The sequence below is a fragment of the Callospermophilus lateralis genome, chromosome 12 (genome assembly GCF_048772815.1).
Source record: "Callospermophilus lateralis isolate mCalLat2 chromosome 12, mCalLat2.hap1, whole genome shotgun sequence".
NCBI lineage: Eukaryota > Metazoa > Chordata > Mammalia > Rodentia > Sciuridae > Callospermophilus > Callospermophilus lateralis.
In genome coordinates this window covers 80,755,596-80,782,226 of record NC_135316.1, presented here as the reverse complement: position 1 = coordinate 80,782,226, position 26,631 = coordinate 80,755,596, and the positions used below count along the sequence as shown (strand labels likewise).

Genomic DNA, 26,631 nt, shown 5'->3' with positions numbered 1-26,631 from the left:
CCCTTTGATGGATGAATGGGTAAAGAAACTGTGGTGTATACTTAGCATTAAAAAAGAATAAAATTATGGCATTTGCAGGTAAATGGATGGAGTTGGAGAATATCATGCTAAGTCAAATAAGCCAATTCCCCAAATCCAAAAGCCAAATGTTATCTCTGATAAGTGGATTCTGATCCATAATGGGTGGGCATGGGAAAAATGGAGAAACTTTAATTGGGCAAATGGGGGAGGGGAGGGGTTGGGGCATGGGCAGGAAGGATGGTAGAATGAGATGGACATCTTTATTCTAGGTACATGTATGATTGCACAAATGGTGTGATGCTACATTGTGTATAACTGGAGAAATGAAAAGTTGTGCTGCAATTGTATACAATGAATCAGAATGCATTCTGTAGTCATATATACCTAATTAGAATAAATAAAAAAACAAACTTAAACAATAAAAAAGAAGTAAACTTGCTGGGAGCCATCAGCCAAGTAGGTATGACAATTTCCTTGCCAGCGTACCCCCATGTTTCTTTAGTGGAAGGACTCATGGAAATAGGACATTTTGCAGTGACATTGCATGTAAGGTGACCTTGCTCAAGGACCAGGGTGGATCCGTGTTTAGGGTGTTCCCGGTTTAAGATAATCTGAGTTTAGGGTGTTCCCCGTTTAGAATAGGGCATATCCTGCTGCCTGAGTTCCTCTTGAGTTCTTAGGGTCAGACAGTATATTTGGGAGACAGAAGCCCAGTGGAGTAGTGGATTTGGGCAGAGAACGTGGATTCCCCCAGAACGTGTTTGTAGATGGCTGGTGTGAGTTCGGGAATAAAGAATTGCTGTTTGAATCTACAAGCTGTGTGGTGGCTCGTGATTTGTGCCCAGCCAGAGACTGCGGCATAAACTATCATGGCAAGTTGTAGGATCAGACATTATCCAATAGAACTTTCTGCAATGATGAAAATACCCTATATCTATCTGCCTTGTCCAGTACGGTAATGGCCATATGTTGCTATTGAGCATTTGAAATGCAACCAGTGAAACTGAAGAATTTTTTTTTTATCTTAATTTACATAAACACAATGCAGCTAGTGGCCACTATATTTTTCAGCACAGGGTAGAATATTCACTGGTCAAGAACAGTCACATCATATTAAGACACATGGTGGTCAGTTGAGTTCTGCTCTGAACAAAAATGTATATCTTTTTCTTGACTGTTTTCTTCCTAAGTTGTTTTCCTACTATAATTTGTAATAAGAACATGATATAAAACCATTGACACAGTATAGTTTCTCTGAGAATCAATTACTTTCTGTGATTCATAATTTTGAGTTCTTTATATATATTAGAGATTAGTGCTCTATGTGAAGAAGCTTTTGAAGTTTGAATCCATCCTCTTTTGATTCTTTCATATATATATATATTTAGTTGCAGATGTACACAATACCTTTATTTTACTTATTTATTTTTATGTGGTGCTAAGGATCAAACCCAGTGCCTCACATGTGTGAGGCAAGTGCTCTGCCACTGAGCCACAATTCCAGCCCCCCATTTATTGATTCTTGATTTTATTTCTTGCATTTTAGGAGTATTGTTAAGGAAGTTGGGGCCTAATAGGATGTGATGAAAATTTAGACCTACTTTTTTCTCTATTAGGTGCAGGGTATCTGGTCTATATTCCTTGATCCACTTTGAGTTGAATTTTGTGCATGGTGAGATAGGGATTTAATGTCATTTTGCTGCATATGGATTTCCAGTTTTCCCAACACCATTTGTTAAAGAGGTTATCTTTTCTCCAATGTATGTTTTTGATACCTTTGTCTAGTATGAGATAACTGTAATTATTTGGGTTTGTCTCTGTGTCTTCTATTCTGTGCCATTGGTCTACATGTCTATTTTGGCACCAATACCATGCTGTATTTGTTACTATTACTCTGTACTATAGTTTAAGGTCTAGTATTGTGATGCCTCCTGCTTCACTCTTCTTGCTAGGAATTGCTTTGGTTATTCTGGGTCTCTTATTTTTCCAAATGAATTTCATGATTGCTTTTTATATTTATATAAGGAATGACATAAAGATTTTAATTGAAATTGGATTGTTAAATTGATTCCCAAGTATTTTTATTTTTTGAGGCTATCGTGAATGGGGTAATTTTCCTAATTTCTCTTTCAGAGGATTCATCACTGATGTATAGAAATGCATTTGATTTATGGGTATTGATTTTATATCCTGCTACTTTGCTGAATTCATTTATTAATTCTAGACGTTTTCTGGTTTTTTGGATCCTCTAAGTATAGAATCATGTCATTGGCAAATAATGATAGTCTGAGTTCTTCTTTTCCTATTCGTATCCCTTTAATTTCTTTCATCTCTCTAATTGCTCTGGCTAGAGTTTCAAGGACTATGTTAAATAAAAATGGTGAAAGAGGACATCTATGTGTTGTTCCAGTTTTTAGAGGGAATGCTTCCAAATTTTTTTTCCCATTTGGAATGATGCTGGCCTTGGGTTTAACATAGATAATTTTTTCAGTGTTGACATATGTTCCTACTATCACTAGTGTTTCTAGTGTTTTGAACATGAAAGGGTGATGTATTTTGTCAAATGCTTTCTCTACATCAATTGATATAATCCTATGATTCTTATATTTAAGTCTATTAATATGATGAATTACATTTATTGATTTCCATATGTTGAACCAACCTTGCATCCCTTGAGCCCTACTTGATCATAGTGCACTATTTTTAAAATGTTTTTGTATGCAATTTGCTAGAATTTTATTGAGAATTTTTGCATCTATGTTCATCATGGATATAGGTCTGAGATTTTCTGTCTTCGATGTGTCTCTGCCTAATTTTGGTATCAGGATGATGCTAGCTTCATAGAATGAGTTTAGAAGCTTCCCTCCTTTTCTATTTCATGGAATGATTTGAGAAGTATTTGCATTAATTCTTTTTTGTAGGTCTTGTAGAACTCAACTGTGAATCCATCTGGTCCCAAGTTTTTCTTGGTTGGCAGGCATTTGACATCTTCTATTTCCTTGCTTGAAATTGATCTGTTTAAATTGTGTATGACCTCTTGACTCAATTTGGGTTGATCATACACCTCTAGAAATTTGTCAATGTCTTTGAGGTTTTCTATTTTATTGGAGTATAAATTTTCAAAATAGTTTCTAATTGTCTTCTGTATTTCAATAGTGTCTGTTGTGATATTTCCTTTTTCATCACAAATTTTAGTAGTTTGAGTTCTTTCCTTCTTTTTGTTAGGGTGGCTGAGCGTTTGTCAATTTTATTTATTTTTCCAAAGAACCAGCTTTTTGGTCAATTTTTTGAATTGTTTCTGTTTTTTCAATTTCATTGATTCTGTCCTGATTTTAATTATTTCCTGTCTTCTACTAATTTTAGTGTTGGTTTATTCCTTTTCTAGGGCTTTGATACATGATGCCAAGTCATTTATTTGTTGACCTTTTATTCTTTCAATGAATGAGCTTAATGCAATGAACTTTTCTCTTAGCACTGCCTTCATAGTGTACCAGAGATTTTGATAAGTTATTTCAGAGTTCTCATTTACCTCTAATAATTTTTTATCTCCTCCCTGATGTCTTCTGTTATCCAATAGCGTATTGTTTAGTCTCCAAGTGTTGGAGTAGCTTCTATTTTTTATTTCATCATTGATTTCTAATTTCATTCTATTATGGTGAGATAGAATGCAGGGTAGTATCTCTCTCTCTCTCTCTCTCTCTCTCTCTCTCTCTCTCTCTCTCGTATTTACTAAGATTTGCTTTGTGGCATAACATATGTTCTACTTTGGAGAAGTGCTTCTAAGAAGAAAGTTTATTCACTCGTTGATGAATGGAACATTCTATATATGTCTATTAAGTCTAAATTATTGATTGTTTTATTGAGTTCTATAGTTTCTTTGTTTATTTTTGTTTGGAAGATCTATCCAGTGGTGAGAGAGCTGTATTAAAGTCACCCAGTGTTATTGTGTGGTGGTCTATTTGATTCTTGTAGCCGAGAAGGGTTTGTTTGACATACATAGATGCCCCAAATGGGCATAGATATTGATGATTGTAATGTCTTGTTGATGTATGAATCCCTTAAGCAATATGAAATGTCTTTCTCTATCCATTTTCACTACCTTTGGTTTGAAGTCCACTTTGTCTGATACGAGTATGGAAACCCCTGCTTATTTACATGGTCTATGTGAGTGGTACATTTTTTTCCTACCCTTTCACCTTAAGTCTGTGGATGTCTTTTCCTATGAGATGAGTCTGTTGGAGGCAGCATATTGTTGGGTCCTTTTTTTTTTTTAAAATCCAATCTGTCAGTCTATGTCTTTTAATTGATGAGTTTAGGCCATTCACATTCAGGGTTATTATTGAAATATAATTTGATTTCCCAGACATTTTGGTTTATTATTGTTTTTAATTTGACTTGGTTTCTCCTTTGATTGGCCTTTCCTTTAGTGTAGTTCCTCCCTGTGCTGATTTTCCTTTTTGTTTCTCACTTTCTCTTCATGGAATATTTTGCCAAAAATACTCTGTAGTGCAGGCTTTCTTGCTGTAAATTCTTCTAACTTTTGTTTATCATGTTTTATTTTGTCATCAAATCTGAAGCTTAATTTTGCTGGATTCTTGGTTGGCATGCATTATTTTTCAGAGCGTGGTGTATGTTGTTCCTGGATCTCCTGGCTTTGAGGATCTGGGTTGAAAATCTGCTGAGTTCTGAATTGGTCTTCCCCTATATGAAATCTGATTCCCCTCTCTGGTGGCCTTTAAGATTCTATCCTTATTCTGTATGCTATGTGCGTTGGTGTAGATGTGTTGTAATTTTGTACATTTGGTGTCCTATAAGCCTCATGCATTTGATTTTCCAATTCACTCTTCATGTTTGGGAATTTTTCTTATATTATTTCGTTGAAGAGATTGTGCATTTGGTTTGAATCGCCGTGCCTTCCTCTATCAATAAATCTTAGATTTGGTCTTTTGGTGCTTTCCCATAATTCTTGGATGTTCTGTTCATTCTCTTACCATCTTCACGGTGTGGTCAACTTCATTTTTAAGATTATTTTTTTGTCTTCATTATCTGATGTTCTCTCTTCCAAGTGATCTAGTCTGTTGGTGATGCTTTCTATTGAGTTTTTAATTTGGTTATTGTTTCCTTCATTTTAAGGATTTCTGATTGTTTTTTTCCCCCCAGAATCTGTATCTCTTTCATGAAGTAATCTTTTGCTACCTGTATATACCCCCTTTTCTCTTTGTTGGTGTGATCAGTGGTTTCCTATATTTGTTTCCTTATCTCTTTGTTGGTGTATCAATGGTTACCTGTATTTGCTCTCTTATCTCTTTGTGGGAGTGATGGATTTTTGCCTGTATTTGCTCTCTTATGTCATTCTTTAATTTGCACATCATTTTAATTATGTAAATTCTGAACTCCTTCTCTGACATTTCATCTACTGTGCTGTCAATGGATTCTTTTATTGTAGTATCTTGGTTTGTTTGGAGCACTTTCTTTCCTTGTTTTTTTTCATGTTGTCTATGTGTCTTCCTTTCTTGCAGTGGGGTTCTGAGTATTGCAGTTTCTACCCTATAGTCTTGTAGTGTCTGTGTATATTACCTGTACCACACTTTGATGTTGGGCTTCCAGTTCCTGGCTGGTGTCCCAAGATGATGTTACTGCAACTAAAGGTTATGGTGGCAATAGCGGAGGTAACTTAAGATAGCAGTGGGGGTGCCCCAAGATGGAGCTGAAAGGGTGCACCTTACAATGGCTTTGGGCTGCCTATTCGAAGATGCAGCTGCTTCCAGGCTGTCTGTTGTCCCAAGGTGGAGGCTACTATGTGGGGAGGGCTATGGCAATGACTGTAGTGTCCCAAGATGGAAGTGGGCTAGGCCTGGGCTCCTGGGTGGGTTGATGGGGGCAGTCCTGGGCCTGGGCCTGGGCTCTGCCCTGGGTCAGCATGGGTGGTCCTAGGCTTGAGCATGGGCTTCAGGATGGGTCTGCTGGTGAGCAGGGTGGTCCTGGACCTAATCTGGGCCTGGGCTCCCACATGGGTCAGAAGGGGTGATCCTAAGCCTGGGCCTGGGCTCCTGCATGGGTCAGCAGATTGGTTGATAATTTACTTCTTAAGTACTTTTTCTTATGAAGTAATTAACATTTTTATTTAATTTTTTTCAAGGTTTAAATAGACTTTATTGTTACAACAGGGATCTCACCAAGCAGGGCCAATATATGTGGTCCCAGATGTCACCATGAAAGCACAGAGAAATCATGATTACAGAAGAGGTGACTGGAATTGAATAACATGATCCAAGAGAAGCCATCCAGGAATGAAGACATGATCAGGATGTGCTGGCCGGGGTGGTCAGGTCACAGCATGACGGAGAGAACAGACACCTTCAGTCCTGCTTGTTATAATGCTCCAGTGTGACAGGCCCCAGATGGCCTGCAGGAAGAAACATAGGAAGCAGGAGGTGAGCATGGTCCCCAGCTACTTTTGTGGCGACTTGGAATGGACCTGAGCCGATGGCACAAGGAGCTATCGGGCTGGGCCTGTCAGGCCTCTTGGCAGCAACAGCTGCATCAAGACAGACAAAAATATAGGGATTAGTACATAGAAAGCCACCAACAGGAGTCAGGAAGTCAAATCTAACATTTGACTTCTAGGTCAGGAAATCAAATCTAACATTTTCATTATGTGACACCTAGAAACCGTAGACAAGCCAAATTAATTCAACTATAAACTAGTCCTATGATGCACAGATAACTCCTTAACACTTAACATTTTTGTTTTTTTTCTAAACATATGCAAATTTTAAATGAATTGCACAATACCAAACTTACCGTTTTATAAAATTTGTTGTATCAACTTTTTTCTCTGTCATTTTTCTTTATATCATTTCACATGGCTGCATAATAGTTATTCAGACTATTGCTGCATGGTTATCATTATAGACTATCATCATACTTTATTTATACATTCCTTATTTAAGATATCTATATTGTTTTTAATTTTTCTATTATGAAAAACTCTGTAGGTAGATCTTTGAAGCCATTTATGATTACTTTCTTGGTGTAAATATTAAAATTAGAATTCGTGGGTATTAATTTACTTCAAAATGTCACTTTTAGGAATTGAATTTGGTGGAAGGTAGTCTGAACCTGAGTTTCACCTACATAGGACAGGATTTAACAAAATGATCTTCAAGTACCCTCCTACCTTTACGGATGTAAAATTTTTTTCAGTGAATGCAAAACAAGAATTTACTAAAAAGGAAGAAAAAAGAAAATGCTAGGCTTGAGAAAGCATTGAAATACATCAGATTTCCTCTCTGGCTCCCATCTAGTATTGAGGTAACTTCAAGATTTTCCAGGCTGATGGGGGAAAGATGTGACCACCAGGTGGCAGTAGCACACAGTGCACTTTCTTTGGATGGTACTTTGTCAGGTTTGCACGTAGGAGTGGTGATAAGGGTGAGAAGTCCTTCCACTCATGAGACATACCAGAGACAATGGATGGGGCCGCTGGAGCCACCACCCCAAAGTGGCAGAGGGCAAGGAATCAGAGAGGGAGGTTAACTGGTTGGGTGATGTTGCATCACATAATGGGGGACTCTGGGAAAGAGAGCTAGCAAGGGTAACAGGGACTTGGGGGCTTGTATCACCCCAGTTTGTCTTATCTAAGGCTAACTATTGGGTAAAGTTTCTGGAGTAAGCAAAACAGGAAGTCTCCAAATGATTAAAAATATTCTTATTTAGGGTATATTAGAAACAACTGGATGTACAAGAATTTGAGTTAGGTATGTGTGAGTTACAGTCCTAGGCCTGCAGGGAATAACAGGGCAGATATACAGAGGCCATCTTTGGCTCATTTTTGTAACAAGTATAACTACATCTTATTAGTGAATCATTTCATCAACAAACAGTCTTTGATTTAAGGAACTTTTCAAGAGAGGACCTTGAAAGGGAGAGTGAGATCTGATGTGATAGGTAGCAGTTAATCTTTTCATGTTTTTTTCTAATATAGCCATCTAGCTGCTAATATTTATCTTACAATGAGGATACCAGGCAAACATATTTGAAAAATGTATTAGAATTAATTTTCTTTTTACTTCCAACTCCATAACTAACCTCTGAATACAAGTATAATTCATTATTGTAATTCCTACACATCCAGGGATGGAAGCGAAGAGGAACATTGGTCCTTGGCAATTATTAGACTGAATTCTGTCATAATGATACCCCAAATTAAACTCAGTATTTACCGCCTTTTAATTCAAAATTTAGCTAATCTTGTGGCATTTCTACTTTGTCAATCCCCCTATCAACCTAATCTAGAAATTATAAAACCATGTTTGTCTCCATCTTCTCATTCAAACCCAACATACAATCATTTGGCAAATCACATAGATTTCATGGTCATAATGATATTATTGAGCCTCCTTTCCTTCCAGTGCCCATGGTATGACTCTGGTTCTGGTCTTCATTTCCTTTAACAATTTTTTCCCAAAACTTCTTCTACTCCAAAATCTTGAGTCAATCATTGCTCTCAGATTGGTCTCCCATCAAAGAAGTTCTAACTTCACTATTACTCTGATCAGAAGTGCCACAGTAAACTTACTCAGATATATTCGGAACCCTCTAAGACATCATCCCAATGTTCCTAATTGTTCTCACAGGTCCTATAATCTCAGGTGTTATAGAATACCAGCATTCCCCATAACATGTTTTGAAATTTTCTCAGTGTCGTTATTCATGTAGTACTTGCTTCCTGAAAATAGATTCCTCAAACCCTGCATATCAAAACCAGATCCAAATTTCAAGGCTAATCACAAACCTTTAAGAAACCTTTCCTATTTCCTTCATTAACTGTAAACATCCCTAGCTTTTAACCAGAACTTTCTCTGAACTGCTCAGAAAGAGTTTATCTTACACTACCTTTGGAAAAATTATTTGTGCCTCTTTTTTCTTTCTATATAAGACTGAACTTGGCATAAAATTCTTACTCATTATGCCAACTCTATTTCTATATCTACAGTGAATTAAAATGTATTGTGCTCTTTATAGAACTTCAGGTGGACATATTTTTTACTGACTATTGACACAAAATGATCAGTAATAAGAAACGGTTCTGGTGTTATGGACACAATCATCAAGCAACTTTATTCAGTCAGAAAATATATAAATTTCAAGAACCAATATCCATGTGAACAATTTTGTGACTCATTGTTGCTACAAGAAAGTGTACAAGTTTGAGATTTCATCAATCCAAACAGAATTTTCACAAATAATGACCATATAAATTCTTTAGGCCTGAAAATTCTGAGAGTCATGAAAAAGTCATTAACAAGTGTCTACCAGCCCCTGGATAGAATTATTATTATTTTTTTAGCATGAAAAAGTCTGAATTTTAAAAAAGTAAATTTTAGAATGGAAACTACTATTTATTTGTTGCAACCATCATTGATATTATTGATTTCTGTATGAACAATTAAAGAAATGAAGCAATGCAACACAGTTTTTTGCAAATATTCTGTGATTTACTGGCAACAGGATTTAATTAATGAAAAATTTGATAGGCAATTTGTTTTAGTTGGCTTTTGTATCCCTGTGACCCCAAAAACTGACAAAAATAATGTAGAAGAGGGAAAGTTTATTTGGGGTTCATAGTTTCAGAGGTCTCAGTTCATAGATGGCCTAATCCATTCCTCTGGGTTCCAGGTGAGGCAGAACATCATGGCGGAAGAGTATGGAGGAGGAAAGCAGCTGGGAAATGGCACCAGGAAGGTGGGGTTGAGGAAGCACTCTGCTCAACAGGGACAAAATATAAACCTCAAAGGCACACCCCCAGTGACTTACATTCTCCAGCTACACTCTGTAGTTACAGTCTAGTTAATCCATATCAGTGGATTAATCCCTTGATTAGGCTAAGGCTCTCATAACTCAATCATTTCACCTCTGAAAATTCTTGCATTGTCTGACACATGAGCTTTGGGGATACATCTCATATCCAAACTGAAACACACACAATTATTACGCAATAAATGACTGTTGGAGTTAACAACAGCAAAGTATTCATATACAACCAAATACAAACCCGTGATATGGAAAGTCCATAGCATTTTTAGTTAGAGATTGACATAAATGTAAAATACAAGAAATCTATTTCATGGAATCAACTTTGTTGTAGACCTGATGGTAGAATAATTGATTTGCACAGAAAATTTGGTATAAACAGGCCTATTAATTAGAAAGGTCTAATCAATACATGATAGCTAACTTTAATGTTATATGTACCTTATATTGATATATGATTTATTAGATAAATTTTAGGTCTATAATAGATTGTGTAAAACCCAAGTTCTCAATGTCCTCTGATAATATATTTTTAATAAAATTCTTAAAACTCAAAAGTTTTCCAATTGTTTCCATTTTTAAGTGGAAAATATCTCCATTGTCTTGCTGACTGACATTGATTTCTATAGGTTCAGAATCTTTGAAAGGCCTCACCTCTGCAGTCACAGAAATCTGATTTTAATAGTGCATCTCTAGGTGACCACATTATTAAGGATTGGTTCACGGTAACTAAAGTCAACAGAACCTTATTCCTTTCACCAAGTTCTTGGGAGGTTGACTTCTTCATGAGATAGTTGCTCAGAGAGTCTGTAATAGAGCCAGGAGAGGCAATCTTGAATGGTATTTTTGAACATCACAATTTACTTCTCTCCTTTGGAAGGTGCTGGAAAAATACAGCTGGAAATTCTTGTTCTTTGGGTGCCCCTTTCTAGGATATAAATAGATCATACTCCCATCTATATTACTTTTTAAAGACTGTTATCATCTTAACTATTAGATCTGGATGCTGCTTCCAAATCTCCACAGCAACATGCATTATTCTTCTCTAAGCTCCAACTGCTCCTTATTTATGTATCTGTACCCCCCAAGGTGAAATAAGTACTAATTATGCTGCAGCATAGCTGTTATCTCTGATTGCCTAGAACAAAAACTCCTTGAGGGCAGGGAACATTTTAACTTGTATCCATACCCAGCTACTGCCTGTTTTAAGATAGGTACTCAAAAAATTTAAAGAGCAAACAATAGATTTTGCTAAATGTCATGTATGTAGTCACACCATTTGCACTGAGAGAAGGTAAGTTTTTACAAGTTTTAGTGAGAACTTCACTCATTGTGTACTTTTTAAACTGGATAAAATATGTTTCCTAAGGTTAGATATTTTTGACTGCTTCCCAAGGTGGACTTTGCTTGATCCTTGGTCATCTTCCCTGGAGCCATGGGCTAAAATGTCACAAATTGTACTTGGTTGTTTTGACTCCTTAGCATCTGTCTCCCATCTTACTATGTAGCTATGTTCTTAAGTTAAAGGTACAGCTGCAAATGACAGAGGCATGTCCATGAGCAGGCAAAATAGGCCACCAAATGGGGCTCTGTCCTTCAATAAAATTGACTCTTTTTTCTACTTTTTCATCTCTTTTTCAGCCCTATCCTGAAAATCTACTTGATTTCATACAAATTAATGAAAACTGAAATGTTTGAATAGGTTAATAACTAGCTACACTGAGTGAATGTAATAGAAGTAATAACCACTTCTGAAAATGGCAGGTAGTTACTGGCAAACAGAAAAGACTGTCTTTGAATTGTAATTAGGAAGGGGAAGGAGTCAGTTTTATTAAAATTTGGGGGTGTTAAAAATCTCTAGTAAAGAATTCAGCTGTCATTCTTATCATGGAAATTAATTCTACAGTCAAAGCTAGCTGAGCCTTCAGTACCAGGTAAGAAGTGCCACTAAAGTAATTTTATTTTTGTTAAAAAGTTATATTAGTATTTAAGTTATGTCAAATATTATAGATATATAAAAGGTGCATTTACAATTAAAAGTAATGTTTACTTAATATAATTTATTATCAGCATAATATGTAAAACAGAAAAGTTTTAAAAATCAAAAGGGCAGATTAGTTTCTGTGCTTCTCCTACATAAATAAATGCATCACACTAAAACCACAAGGAAGTACTTTCTGGTCTTACTGGTTCCTGTTCTTATTTCTAAATTTAAAGATTTATATATTTTCTTTGTTGTTGTTTTGTTTTTTGGGCTGGGACTTCCATATGTTGCCCAGGCTGATATTGAACTCCTAGGCTCAAGGGATCTTTTACCTTAGCCTCCTGAGTAGGTGGGACTGCAGATGTTTACAATCATTCCCAGCTTAGTCTTCTTTTTCTTTAATAAAAATCGGGCACCTATTCATCAGTTGAGTTTGGTTTTAAGCCATAAATCATTGGAACACAATATTTATTGAACATTTTTTTAGAGCCAAGAAAGGAATAAGTATTGCACAAGTTACCCAACTGTCTGAAATCATACTGTATGTTACACACATTTACAAAAACTAGTTCATTTACTCACCAATTTAAAAATCTGACCAGAGGATTATAATGATTTGATGTGGAATTCTGAGACAGGAGGATCACAAGTTCAAAGCCAGCCTCAGCAACAGGGAGGCACTAAGCAACTCAGTGAGACCCTGTCTCTTAAGTAAAATACAAAATAGGGCTGGGGATGTGGCTCAGTGGTTGAGTGCCCCTGAGTTCAATCACCAGTACTCAAAATAAATAAATAAATAGATAGATAGATAGATAGATAGATAAATAAATTAAAAGGGCAGATCAGTTAGTATTTAAGTTATGTCAAATATTATATATATATATATATATATATATATATATATATATATATATGAAAGAAAAGAAAACCATAGGTACATATTCATCTTTTCTAAGAAAGGTGTTAACATGTGATAATATTTTGTATGTATTAAAGAGCTACATTAGGGAATAGCTATTTCAGTGAAGAATAAGGGTAGAAAATGAATATGAAATAATCTGAGGGTTCCATTCGATTATTTGTTTTTAAATATTTTTTCTTGCTAAGGACAGTTTAGAAACACTAGACATTTTCATAGCCTTGTCCTCTAGATCTAATTAGATTTCAGTCAGGAGCATCCAAATTGAAAGATCTGCCTCTGCCAAGCTGGGTCCCCCCCCCATCCCCACCCCCACTCCAATCTTCTTCAATTTAAAACCTGGAAAAGAGGGTCAAAATAACGGGTTCCAGAAGCAATCATTGCACTGGCTCCTTTGTTTTGGGGGAAAAGCAAGGGGTATGAAGTTTCAGTCATTTTGTGTCCCAAGAAAACAGATCAAAAGGAATGTACAGAGGGTTCAAATCTAGACAGCCCAGCAAATCTAGTCCTGTCCCAAGTGACAGGGGCTGTTGGCAAGACTTGCTGCCTAGTCGGTGTTAACTCCTGAGGCTTCACCAGAAATAACAAGGATTTCTGGGGCGGGAAAGGGGAGAAGCGGTGGGTATATGTGTGTTGTGGGAAGGCTCCTGGGAAGTCTTCCACAGGGCCCGCAAGGCAGAGGACATAGACTCTTTCCTTCACCACATAGAGCCACCATGTAAAGTAGCACCTTTGGTCCCGGTTGGCATCTGCCTCCTCTGTTGCAGCATTCACAATGTTACCTGAGTTCTTGTGTTGCTTTCATTTTCAAAGGCACGGGAATTGCAGAGAGCAATTAAAGTCTGTGATAAACGTTTGTGTAGAAATGTTTCATATTGAACAAGATCAGTTTCTTAAGACTCTCCTGCAATCCAGCACCAATTACCCAAGATGCTTCCCAATGTCCTCTTAACAGCCAAGTCAACCAGATGGCTTCCAATCCACACTATTGTTAGAATACTTTTATTTTTTAAGCAAAACAATTTACCCCCCCCCCCCCACACACACCCGTTCGCTAGTGAAAACATAAATAAAGTACACTTGGGAAAAATGGTTATAACTAATCGTGGTCTTTGCATGCCCTTTGAGTCTGCGTTGGGGATTTACGGCTGATTTTTTTTTTTAAAGCAAAATCATAAACAGACAATACGGGTAATATGAGTATATATAGGGTTGAATAGACATCCACACATACATTTTTCCCCCAAATTCAGTTATAGATTTTCACCTGGTTTGCCGGTTGGCAGTCACCTCTGTAGGTGCCAGGGGCTCCCAGGATTCGAGGAGCGGCCCGTATTTAATGCCCATTCCCGCATCCCTGGGGGAGACCCCTCCAGGGGCTTTCCCTCCCCGCGTGGCAGGCCGCCCGCCCGCCCGCGCAGGGATCCCAGTTCGGTGCCTCTCCACGGTTCCCCTCAATGTCCCAGGCCCCATCGCAGCCGCCAGCGTTCCTTCCTCTTCCTGGGCCACAATCTTGGCGTTCCGGGATCGGCTTTACCCCGTACCAGCAGGAACACGTCCGGGAAGACCTCTTAAGGGGACCTCGAGCACCACATGCGACCCTCAAAGCCCAAATCTCCTTTCCCGCCTCACTGGGCCACGGCGCCAGGAGCCAGGCAGGCGAAGCGCAGCCTCCGGTGCTCTAAGGCCCCAAATGACCGATGGCCCGCCGTCACCGAGGACTAGGAGGCCCCCGGGTCAAACCTGGGGCCACTCCGCCGCTCCTCGGCTGCTGTCTGGGAGGAAGTGTAGGTGTGTGAGCCGGGGAAAGGGAGCGAGCCGCGCCCTCGGGCCGGCGTGGGCAGGGCGCCGCGGCCTGCGCAGCCCCGAGGGCCCCGCGTCGCTCTCCCGAGCCAAGGTTCTCAGGAGCGGGCCGCGCAAAAGACGTTAGCGGGAGGAGTTAGCGGCTGTTGGGGGAACGGGTTGAGGGAAACAGTCCCTTCCAAAGCACGGCAATCGCGGGGTGGAGCGCCGTGCTCCCTCCCAGGCCGGGGGCGCTGGCCAGAAGGGGCGCGTGTGGCGACGGTGACCGCCTGCCGCGGTACGCCCCGGCAGGGCTGCGCAGGAAGAGCCGGGGGGCGGTCGCCCGTTGGCCCCGCTGGGGCTGAACGCCCAGGGGTCGCGGCGCGTCGGCCTGCAGCGCGTCAGGTGAGGAGGTCGCCATGGCGATGTGGCCCCAGGCGCGCAGGCCCGCTGCGGTTGGCATGGAAGCAGCCCCTGCGAGGCCCGGGGACGCCGCTGATTGGCCGATTCAACAGACGCGGGTGGGTTGAAAGTAATCAGCAATGTGCGCCCCGCCGCCGCCGCAGGGAGTCCGGCGCCCCCGCTGGAATCTATTAACACCTCGGACCCTCCCTCCCGCCCGCCCCGCCCCCTCAGGCGGCACCTCAGCCCCGTCACGGTGTGCACTTGCTGCTTGTTGGAGACAGAAAGATAAAGCGCCAGGAGGAGCGGAGGTCCCGCTCTGGCTCCCAAGCAGGTTCTGTCGTCTTCTGCTGGTGGGAGGAAGGCCGCGGGGCAGCACCTTGCTTGTCACTTGGGAAGGGTACATAACTTTCCGGCAGTCAGGTATTCCTGGATCTTTTGTTTGGGGTCAGGGGAGATGAGCTTCGCGGCAGAGGAAGACTGAGGCTCTTGGGTGTAAACTCCCAATTTACATGGGGCTTAGTATCCTGACGTGGAGGTTTGGCAGGATGTCTGGTTCCTGCCAGCCCTCAGGTAGGTCTTGGATGAAATCCAGCAGAGATTCAAATCGCTGTTTTGGTTCAGGGCAGCTTTGATCTCTAGTGCTGTCGCTCCTGGACCTTTCAACCCATAATAATTTGTTGGGAAGATCAGCAATTAGTGGGGATTCCAAGACTTGGTGCTTTGCCTCCTAGAGATTCACTGAATCCTTGGAGCCCCAGGTAGGGAGGGTTGACTAACAGGCTTCTCTGTTTCTCCTGGTGACAGCAGTTTGTGGCGTCCAAGGCAATGCGTCGCAGCAGCTCCAAGAGTGGAGTCGTCCTGGCTGCAGTGGCTAGAGGTCCCGATGCTTCTCAGATGCTCACCAGAGCCCAGCTTGGCCAAGATCCCCCACAAAGGACAGTGCTAGGGGTGCTAACCGAGAATGGGCAGTACAGGAAGACCTGTGGCCAGGTAATGACCAGAAGCACTGGGAAAGATGCCATGGAGAATGACTCTTCTATGATGGTAGTAGGTGCTTTTCTCTTGTAGTTGTACCTACTACTGTCCTAGAATATTATAGCCTTGGATCTGGACTACAAGGAAGTTGATTTCTTAAGACCATCTTAACCAGTTCTGTTTTGAGCCAGAAATAGTGATTATTACTTTTGTTATTTTTCCAACATTAAGGAAATAAGTTTGTATTAAACATATGTAAAGTGATTCAGGGGCTAGACTGAAAGGAAATGTGATTTGGAGCTGGAATTCCTTGGTCAGAGTTGTGTTCAAGGTAATGTCTAAAGCAATACTGGGCAACCTTTGCTGTGTTCATTTGGGATAGTGTGAGAATTGGGATTGGATCAAGCTACTTCAGGTTATACTAGGTTACTTCAAAAAGGTTGCTTTGAGAGCAGACATCTTCCTGCTGACAAAGAGCAGTTGGGCAAAAAGATAATGGACCCTCAGATATTATTTGTATGTGCTAAACTTATCACAGTTACCTTCCTTTGAAGATTAAAAATAAATCCAGACACTTAAATGAGAAGGCAGGGTTTGGATCCTTAGGAATGAATTATTTAGATAAAAATCTTCCCTCTCTGCTATTAGATTAGTCTTCATAAAAATGCCTTAAGCCTGTATTGTACATCTAAGTGCTTGATGGTCACAATAGTCCAGTTGGGCACTTTTTGCCCAACTGCTCTAAGGTATTCTTTCTGTTTTATAGGTGAGGAAGTGTGAGGTTTAATATCCCCAAAAATGTTGTGGTGGAGGCTAGATTAGAAGCTTTCCATATGTTGCATCTTTAAGTTACCTACCTTTTGATGGTTTGGTAAGTGTGGAAAAAATATTCAAAGTAATCTGTTCAAAGCTTTGGAGAAAATTGAGTGAAAGTGGTTTTAATAAACTTAATTTTCTTAGCAATATTTATTTTTTACAGTCTCAAGACCTGGTGCTTGTGAATTGGCAGTTGTGCCTATGCTAAGTGGTCTCATTTTAAATTCAAAATCAGTAATCTCTCACATTACCTGGTCCCACCTCTACATTTCCTTGCTTCATCCTCTACAACCTTTTTAGAAACCTATTCCCTATCCCCTTTCTCTCTTTAATCCTCCATAACTCCTATTCATCTTTACTCTCAGGTGATGACTTTATATCCCATTTTCCTGAAAATGTAGAAACAACCATTGTTTCCATATGCCAGATACCTTGCCATTGCCATCCTGTTTTGTAACTAAAATGTCCCTTTTAGATAAGGTGACCTATCCCTCAAAATGTGTTCTTTTGCTTCTTCAAGGATCTCACTTCAGTAACATTTATTCTTTTATCAGTTTTCTCTTTTTTACTGAGACAAACCCATGAGCATATAAATATGCTTATTTATATATAAATATAAATAAGCATATTTATATGCTTATAAATATTTTTTCATCAAAATCTTTCAACTACACATCTCTTTGCAGCTACTGTCCTGTTTATAGCAAGATTTATTGAGAATCTGTCTATCCTAATAGCACATAAGTTCTATCAGAGAGGATGTCATGTTCTCTGCTGTATTCCTAGTACATGGAACAGTACATATACCCGAATATCATATAGGTTTTTATTGAATGAATTCTGTCTATAGTTCTTTTGACTCAATTCTTAATTCTTTCCTTACTTGACTGATCAGTAGCATTTTACATGGTTGACCAGTCTTAATAATTTATTAATAATTTCTTACTCGAGAGCACTACCCTCTCCAAGCTATCTACCTTGCTCATTTGCCACTCCCTGAGTATCCTGGTTCTTTATTTCTTTAATCTCACAGTGCCCCAGGGCTTAGCTTTGGTCACAGTCTGGCCTCACTCCCTCAGTAATCTCTTCAAGTGTTAAATTAAATACCATTAAAAACCATCTGTCTGTTGATGATTCATATTTTTATCTCTGGCCTACCCCCTGAGCTATATTGTAGGATCAAATACCCAGCATTCCACTTAATATCTCAAACTTGGGCAAAACCAAACACCAACCCTTTTCCCTACCTCCGACTTGCTTTCCCAAAGTCTTGCTCATCTCAGGAAAAGAAATAGCCATTCTTCCTTTGACCAACCCTAAAACATTTTTTCATCCTTGACTCTTCTTTTTCTCCTACCTTCCATTTAATCTACTTTGAAAGTATTGTTGGTTCTACTTTAAAAAAATGTCTAGAGCCTCTTTCCCTCTCATCCTTTTCTGTCCTGCTTTAAACCTCTGTTGTGTCTCATCTGGATTTGTCAGTTTTATAACTGGTTCTATTATTCTGGTCTTGCTTCCTGCACCTAAAATGATCCTTTTATAAAGATAAGTCAGGCCAGGCATGGTGGCGTACACCTGAAATCTCAGAGGCTTGGGAGGCTGAGGCAGGAGGATTGTGAGTTCAAAAGCAGCCTCAGCAACTTAGGCACCAAGCAACTCAGCAAGACCCTGTCTCTAAATAAAATGTGAAAAAAGGGATGGGGATGTGGCTCAGTTAAGTGCTCCTGGGTTCAATCCTTGGTAACCACCCCTCCCCCCCACCAAAAAAAAAAAAATAAGTTAGATCACAGTCTTCCTCTGCCCAAAATTTTTCTGTGGCTCCCCTCTGCATGAATGCCAATCATTCTTAAGTGGCCTATGGTAAGGCCTCCTTGAGCTGACCTCTATTTTCTTCCTGACCTCATGTCCTACACTGATCTCCTTCTTACTCTGCTCTGTCTATTCCTACTTTGTCTTTTGTTGTTTGTCTCCCCACCACCGCCTCTGGGCTGAACATTTTGTTCACTCTTGAATTTTGGGCACCTAGAGTAGTTTCTGGAGCATAGTAGATTCTTAGTAAATATTTGTTTAAACTGATAGTGACTTGGAGTCATAGTTATCTGATTATCCTAACTTCTGATTGTGGTCCTTTATAGTCCCTGTGACTTTTATTCCAAAACTACCATAAAGATTATTTTCTTATTAGACATAAGCCATATATATATATATCTGATAAGTGGAAAGAAAAGTTATATAACCACATACTAACTTGGAATTAGCCTTTAATAGTAAGCATAGATTAAGTATAAGCAAAATGTTAATATAGTAGATAGAGCTAACATTTGCATAAATATAACTCAGGATCACTTTCCCTAAATCATTTGATTTCACACCATCCAACATGACTTCCTTTAAGATGCAACAGCATTTGATGTGTTATGCTGTTCACTGTGGTGGTACCACGGTTGTTTGCACTGTTAATGTTACAAGAATAAAGAAAAGGGAGAAGTTATTTGAAAAATTTCACCAAGCATGATTGTATTATATATACAAAAAGGTTTTATAGCTTATGAGAGAAGTTAGTAGTATGAGTTTCCAAAATCATCCTGTTTCTAAATAACTAAGAATGAAACTGGGAACTTCATAGGTGGCTGCAACTAAATATTAAATATTTAGGGAGGGGACTCTAGGAACTCTGTGACCATATGTTAAGAATGATGCTGAGTACTTTAATGTCTTGTGATGCTGTTAACATAAATCCAACTTGTAGTTTTCCTCCTGCAGGTTGTACCTATTTCATTTTGGAGAAGAGATATAGATTTTATTCTTTCTATAATCTTGAGTTCCCTTTGATACATATGTAAAGAAAATAGCAAATTTTAGGTAACTCTTTCTGTATATCAGATATAGACTAATATAACTTTTTGAACTTTATTTTTTGTAATTAAATTAATAACATTTCAATTTAGGATTCAATCTTACCTATTCAAGCTGCTAGGTTCACATTTCCTAGTTGATCTTTGTGGGGTAGTCTCTAACAAGAAATTAACTCTTTAGGAGATCACAGCAATCAGGTGTTTTTCTGGATCAGAAAATGTCTTCCCTCCAGCTGGAAAGAAAATGCTCTCTGATTGTGGGGTCCTGGAGCCAGCCAAGCATGGATTTGATATCTACATGGACGAGCCTGAGCAGGGGGACAGAGACAGCTGCTCAGGAAGAGAGGGGATGGCATTTGAGGATGTGTATGAAGTAGATACCAGCACACTCAAGTCAGACCTTCACTTCCTGCTGGATTTCAATACAGGTAATCTGACTCATCTATAGCTGATGGTGCTCTGTATTCTCAACTGTCTGCAGTGTTCCAGTAGCAAGTATCTAGCAAGAGAAAAACATGACATAATGGCTAGTTTTCACAACTGCCTATGGAAAGTGAGTAGAGGTAAGGAGTTTTTCAATTAAATGACTTATCTGACAATGTTGAACCTCTGCAGTTTCCCCTATGCTGGTAGATTCATCTCTCCATTTCCAGTCTGAAGAAGCATCAGATTTGGGCACAGATGTGATAAATGTGACCGAATATGCTGAAGAAATTCATCAGTACCTTAGAGAAGCTGAAGTGAGTTTTCCCAACTTCTCCAGGATCCCAAGCTCCTAATATTAAGCTACAAGTTCTTGACCATACCACTAGTGAATGGCTCTATCGTGGTATCCAAATGTAAGAAATCTATGAAAAATAATGCAGGTCAAATATCTCTAGTCTGACATTTCAAAATTTAAAACTTTTTGAATGTTAATATGATACTAGATGTGGAAAACTCCACACCTTGAATCTTTGTTTTATGTACAAAATTATTAAAAAGTATTATATAAAATTACCCTTGTCTGTGTGTATAAGTTATGAATTTTATGTTTAGGCTTGGGTCCTATCCCCAAGATAGCTAATAGTGTATATGTAAATATTAGAAAAAATCCCAAATCTAAGACATCATGTCCCAAGCATTATGGAAAAGGAATATTCAACCTGTAAAAGTGATGGTAAGTAGCAATTGTAGGCACAATTTCTATACGACTCAAAGGATTTATGTGTTAAGTATTTCACTCTTAGGAATAACCAATATTGCTATTTCCTTCTCAAGTTGTTAACTCTTTACATTATAGAACCAGAATTCCATAGTTTCTTTTTTATCATGATGAAAACATTAGTCTCTAAACTAGCATCCTCCTAACCTTTGCTCATGAGATTTTAAAATAAAATAGCAACTGTACTGGAGAGTGATCTTTCTGATATTACAACTTTCTACATATCCAAATTATTTTCCCAAACAGATAAGATACAGACCCAAAGCACACTACATGAGGAAACAGCCGGACATCACAGAAAGCATGCGTACGATTCTGGTGGATTGGCTGGTGGAGGTTGGCGAAGAATATAAGCTTCGATCAGAAACTCTGTACCTGGCTGTCAACTTCCTGGACAGGTTTCTTTCCTGCATGTCTGTTCTGAGAGGGAAATTGCAGCTTGTAGGGACAGCAGCTATTTTTCTGGCTTCGTAAGTAATTCTTTGAGCTTAATAATGTAAAACTACCTCCTGTCAAAACACTTGACTTTTTTTTCACATTTATTAAAGAAATGCAATGCTTGATAATTAGAACTATTTGTGTCTCTTTTGATAAAAGATCATTATCTTTTCAGGATTTACCAAGAAACTGAATCTCACCCACATGTTCACTCTTCAATTCAGATGTTTAAGATTTATTACAACAAGTTCAATGTCGTGACTAAAGGAGCCATCAGCTCAAATGCAGGAATTTATTTTGCAGAACAGTCTTTTGGCTATATTCTAATATAAGTAAAAGTCCTATTTAAAGAGATTTTGATTGCATAAAAACTGTCTTCATGATATAGCAAATAACTCACAATAACAGTTCATTTATTTGGTTATAGTTTATAAACAATTTTAGTTGGTTCCTGTTCCTATCAGTGACTCATAGTAATACCTCATTGTGTGAGAAAAAAGAGTTGGGTTATATCTGAGCTGTCGTGATGTAACCTGTTACTGCATGATGGTTTCTAGTTTTCTAGTTTTAAATAGTCTAGTTATTAATGTGTAAACACTTGCCAATGTTTCCTAAAGAAAGTAGAAACAAAAAGCAGAAGGGAAGAAATGAAAATAGTGAAACATCATTCTCCTTCTCTTGACTATTCAGCGTCAATTGCTAATTCAGCAGACAAAGTTAAACATGATGTTTTTAAAAATCAAAGGTCTATGAATTTTTTTTCTCTTTTCCACAAAATAATTTGAAATCTATAGAATTGATAGGAATTCATTTGTGCTGTCTGTCATTCAGAATTTTTCAGTGTATCTGAGACCAAAACCTAAACTCTCAGTTGGATATGGTGTCTCTTTCTACTCCTAGCAGTAAGTACAACATGTTCTCATAATACTCATGTTCATGATCTGGAAACAAGCTCTTAATATTTTCATAGCCCTGTGAAATTCAGTGATATTGAAGTGGATAAAGAGGGAATAAAGAACTCTGCAGGTCTCTGTTGAGGAACATGGCCTGTGGTAACACAGGAAGTAAAGTATGGGTAGCCAAACTACTCCTAAAAATTCTCTACCTTTCCCAGGAAATATGAAGAGATATATCCACCTGAAGTAGATGAGTTTGTCTATATAACTGATGACACATACACAAAACGGCAACTATTAAGGATGGAACACCTGCTCCTGAAAGTCCTAGCTTTTGATCTGACAGTTCCAACCACCAACCAATTTCTCCTTCAGTACTTAAGGCGTCAAGGAGTGTGTGTCAGAACTGAGAACCTGGCCAAGGTATGCCAAGTGATTTCCAGGAACTTCTGGTACCAAAGAGGGTAAAACGCAGCCTTTCCCAGTCATCCTTCAGTTCTGCATTCCTTTGCAGTTTTTTTTCCCCTAGTCTTGGGCCCAGTACACCTTTTTAGCAATGAAAGACAGCTAATTTTAAGAACACAAAATCTGGTTACAGGACATTACTATTGACTACAGTTGGCAGGCACAGGTTGTCAAATCAGTCAACCATCAAAGGAATTTAAACTTGGAAACTCTTCCCTTGGTGTGTATATAGAATCACATGCAAGCAGCACTTCTTAGTGTGGGAACTATGATGTAGTTTAATTTTGTTCTAATATCATCCTAACCTATTAACTAATGAAGTGTTGTTTGGTTAGTTAATGTTATAGAAACTTAGTTGAAAGTACTAAAGTATTAGTCTAATCAACTTGCTTTCTAGTCACTCCAGACTATGATATCTAGTACATTTATGCCATATAGGGAGTAATAAGGATGTCCATATACATTTCTAAGTATATTTATTCTGACATGATATGTTCCCATCAGTACTGTTCTAGACTCGGACCATATTCATTTGCCTAGTAAATTAATAGCTTTAATATTGTCATATCTTTGCCTTTGACTGAAGGCTCTGTTCCCATTCCAGGTGCCAGAGCAATACAACTTTATCTGACCAGCATAAACCTGCACTACTAGTGTAAGACGAGAAAAGTAACCTATCATATGTACTTTGTGGATAGGCCAAATACTAGGGTATTGAAATTCTGTTAAAACATAAATATTATTCTGGTTAAGGACAGTCATACCAATTATTGACCCAGTGATTCATTTTAACTATGTCTGTACTCATCACTGGATACTGTCTGAACAAAGAGAAGACACAATTTATTACTATGACTTTTCTAGGTTTACTTATGACTTCAGTCAATTAGATCTTGGTCAAATTTCTAACTCCAATGAGGTTTTTTCTCTTGTGCTTAGTATGTAGCAGAACTGAGTCTACTTGAAGCTGATCCATTCTTGAAATATCTTCCTTCATTGATAGCTGCTGCAGCTTACTGCCTGGCAAACTATATTGTGAACAGGCACTTCTGGGTAAGTTTCTTCTTCTTTCTAGATGAAATTCAAGACCTGTCTAAAATCTGTTCAGTAGTTTTTAAGGTTTACAGGCTTGCCTCTTAGAAGGGCAAGTTTGTTTAATAAGGAACTGGATGTCTTTACAGTAGACTGCAACTTGCTGCTGAATCTTGCAGGTCAGCCAGTCATCATGGCTTTGACTCAGTGGCTTTATTCTATGTCCAGCAGAGGTTGCAAGAAGTCCAGGCGATCATGTTGCAGGCCCATTCAACAGAAGCGGGCCTGAAAATCTGGGTGCCCACTGCTAATGACTTGAGATGCAGTCATTGGCTGCTTCAAGCAAAAGTTGTTGACTTTTATCATATGTGGAAAAAAAATCATCAGTCCAATGAGGATAGCTAGAAATTGCAGTAGGCTTTTGAGAAAACAGGACAGTTGGTGTTGCCTCTTTCCTGAGGAGGTGGTATCATCAAAAACAGGTCCTTAGGTTTTGTTCTGAAAGCTCACTGTTATTATTTTCTGGAATACTTAGTTTTTATGCTGCATTTAGACTAAGAAGCTTTCACTTTCTATACAAATAAGGTGGTCACAAAAGTAGAACTCTTTAAGGGACTGGTAAAAACCACATTCATGAGGGTACAGGGAAAGTGATCTGCCCTAAATTGAGAATTATGATATGAAATATGAGCAAACTTAGAAATTTAGAACTCTTCTGTATTTTAAGTATTTCATATCTAATGTCTCTGAAGAAGGTGGACATGCTTTCTTTAAATGAATATGGACATTTACTTTTACTTTACAATTGGTTGTCTTCTGACTTCTACATCTTAAAAAGTTATGTAAAACAATTTTTTTTCTTTTGTCTTGATTAGCCAGAAACCCTTGCTGCATTTACAGGCTACTCATTAAGTGAAATTGTGCCTTGCCTGAGTGAGCTACACAAAGCATGCCTTGACATACCCCATCGACCTCAGCAAGCAATTAGGGAGAAGTATAAGGCTTCAAAGTAAGTTACTGACATTTTCTTATCTTGGCTCTGTTCAAAGCTTAATGGGTAATAGTTGTATCAGAATTAGAAGTGGAATAAATTATATATCTGGTGTTAGGTTGGTAAAGTAAGAGTACCTGTAAAATCAAGAAAATGAATTTGGAGAGATCTAGATTAATAATTGTCAGATTGTAGTAATTATAGTCAGTCAGCTTCCTTCCTATCTGCTGTGATGACTTAGAGAGTTTTCTGTAGTGCCAGGGTCCTGCACCAGCAGGGTCCAGGGGGTCCTAAAGGATGAGAGGCATCAGCACAAGGGATGAGACAAGGAGTTGTTCCATTGGAGCAATCTCCAGAGAGAGAGAGAGAGAGAGAGAGAGAGAGAGATTACTGCTTTCTCTCTGTCTCCTTTTATTCTACTTTTTCTCATCATTATGGGTCCAGAATCATTAATAAAATGCGTCATCAATTTACAATTTCCAGATTTTCCCAGAATGTGACATTTCCTTATTTAACAGATGCCAAACTACGTAACCAGACTCTGTCTCCTAACCTGTCATTAACCTTTAAGTATAAAGCGCACCTGTACTTAAGATCCCATCTAAAAGTCCCCTTATAACAATCTTATAATATATTCTAAAAGCATCTAAAAATGCCTACATTTATTCTCATGAAACTGATTAAGCTGCTTTCTCAGAGAGTTTCTTTGTTTCTTAGTCAAAGTACAGCAGTTCTTGAATCTTTGTAATCTTTAACTAAAGGGCAGGCTCTGTATGTCAATCCCCCTGCAGCTAACATTAACTATACTTATCATAAATCCCTATGTAAAGTTAAAAGAGGGTCTATTAGAAGAAAAATATATTTTAACTAACTTTTTATCCCCTGGATGAATACCATATCCTACCCTTAATTAAATAGGCTACATATGGTGGGCTACGTGCAATGGTCATGATAACTGTCTACGCAGGTTTGAAAGACTGAAGATATGAACTTGGATTCTTAGTTGATATAATCAATTGTGGTGCCTAGTGTTCCTGGAACATTTCCCAGAATGATTGTTGATATTTTTCTGTTTTGTCCTATATGTCCCAAGAGATAGTAAAGCAGCCTTTAAGTCATAACCACCTGTTATATTCTTGGCCATCTAGAATTTAAAGTCTACTCATGCCTTCTGTTAGGCTGAATATAAAATAAAAAGTCCCAATTATATAAAAAAGGGTCTCATGATTTTGGTTTCCCACAAGTGTCCTCACTGTGACCTTGTCAAGACAGTAGGAGGTGGAATGCCTTCACCACTGTAGCCTAACTGAGATTATATAAAATGAATGTCTGTGTTTTATGCTAACCTTGCTGTGGGTTTCATTTCAGGTACCTGCATGTGTCCCTCATGGAACCACCTGCAGTTCTTCCTCTGCAATAAATGCCAGAACTGGAGCACTTCCAGAACCCAACCACTATATCAACAGGATTGCTCTTAGTTTCCATAAATTTCTTCAAGTTTGGCCAACTAATGTCAATATAGATGACTTTTAAAATATGTAAATGTATTAGGTTCTATTAGACTTTAGTAGTTATAATTTAGCTTAGCATTTTTGAAGAATAAACTACTTGCCTTATGACCATGTGTTAGGCTTATTTACTAGTTAGTGTGGCTGACAGACTTGCCTGGAATTTTAGTTGATAATATTACAAATGTCATCACTATTTCAAGCATTCTCCTAAATTGGTTTTATAAATGAGGCATGCTATTCAGATTCAGTGTTGAGGCATGCAGGGATTTTCATGCTTGGTAACTGGCTTGTTGTTTCCTATTTCTTTACTCTCCCCGAGGATCTGTGTAGATTGGCAAAGAAGGGAAAGGCTAGCTCAGGCAGAATGGTGAAGAGACACCAGCAAGCACTTCTACTCCTGCTTTTTCCACAGTTTAAATCAGTGGGCTGAGGCCTAAATGTGTTCAAGTATATTTGGTGGTGACTTACATTTCATTCTAATCCAGGAATGTTATGCTCATTTGTAAAAGGATGCCATCATG

The 26,631-nt window shown here is 38.5% G+C and overlaps 1 protein-coding gene across 2 annotated transcripts; it reads left to right on the top strand.

The window, feature by feature from the left end:
* The first annotated feature begins 15,734 nt into the window (after window positions 1-15,734).
* Ccna1 (cyclin A1) lies at window positions 15,735-26,053 on the top strand. Of its 2 annotated transcripts, none has more exons than XM_076872482.1 (8): window positions 15,735-15,917; window positions 19,755-20,001; window positions 20,189-20,313; window positions 21,024-21,247; window positions 22,330-22,534; window positions 23,516-23,629; window positions 24,484-24,617; window positions 25,968-26,053. In XM_076872482.1, exons 1-8 carry the CDS (start codon window positions 15,753-15,755, stop codon window positions 26,017-26,019), a joined length of 1,266 nt encoding a protein of 421 aa, XP_076728597.1. In that variant the 5' UTR covers window positions 15,735-15,752; the 3' UTR covers window positions 26,020-26,053. The 2 variants fall into 2 exon arrangements, with proteins under 2 accessions (XP_076728597.1, XP_076728596.1); XM_076872481.1 differs by having other exon boundaries at window positions 15,753-15,917; window positions 21,024-21,175.
* The last annotated feature ends 578 nt before the right edge of the window (window positions 26,054-26,631 follow it).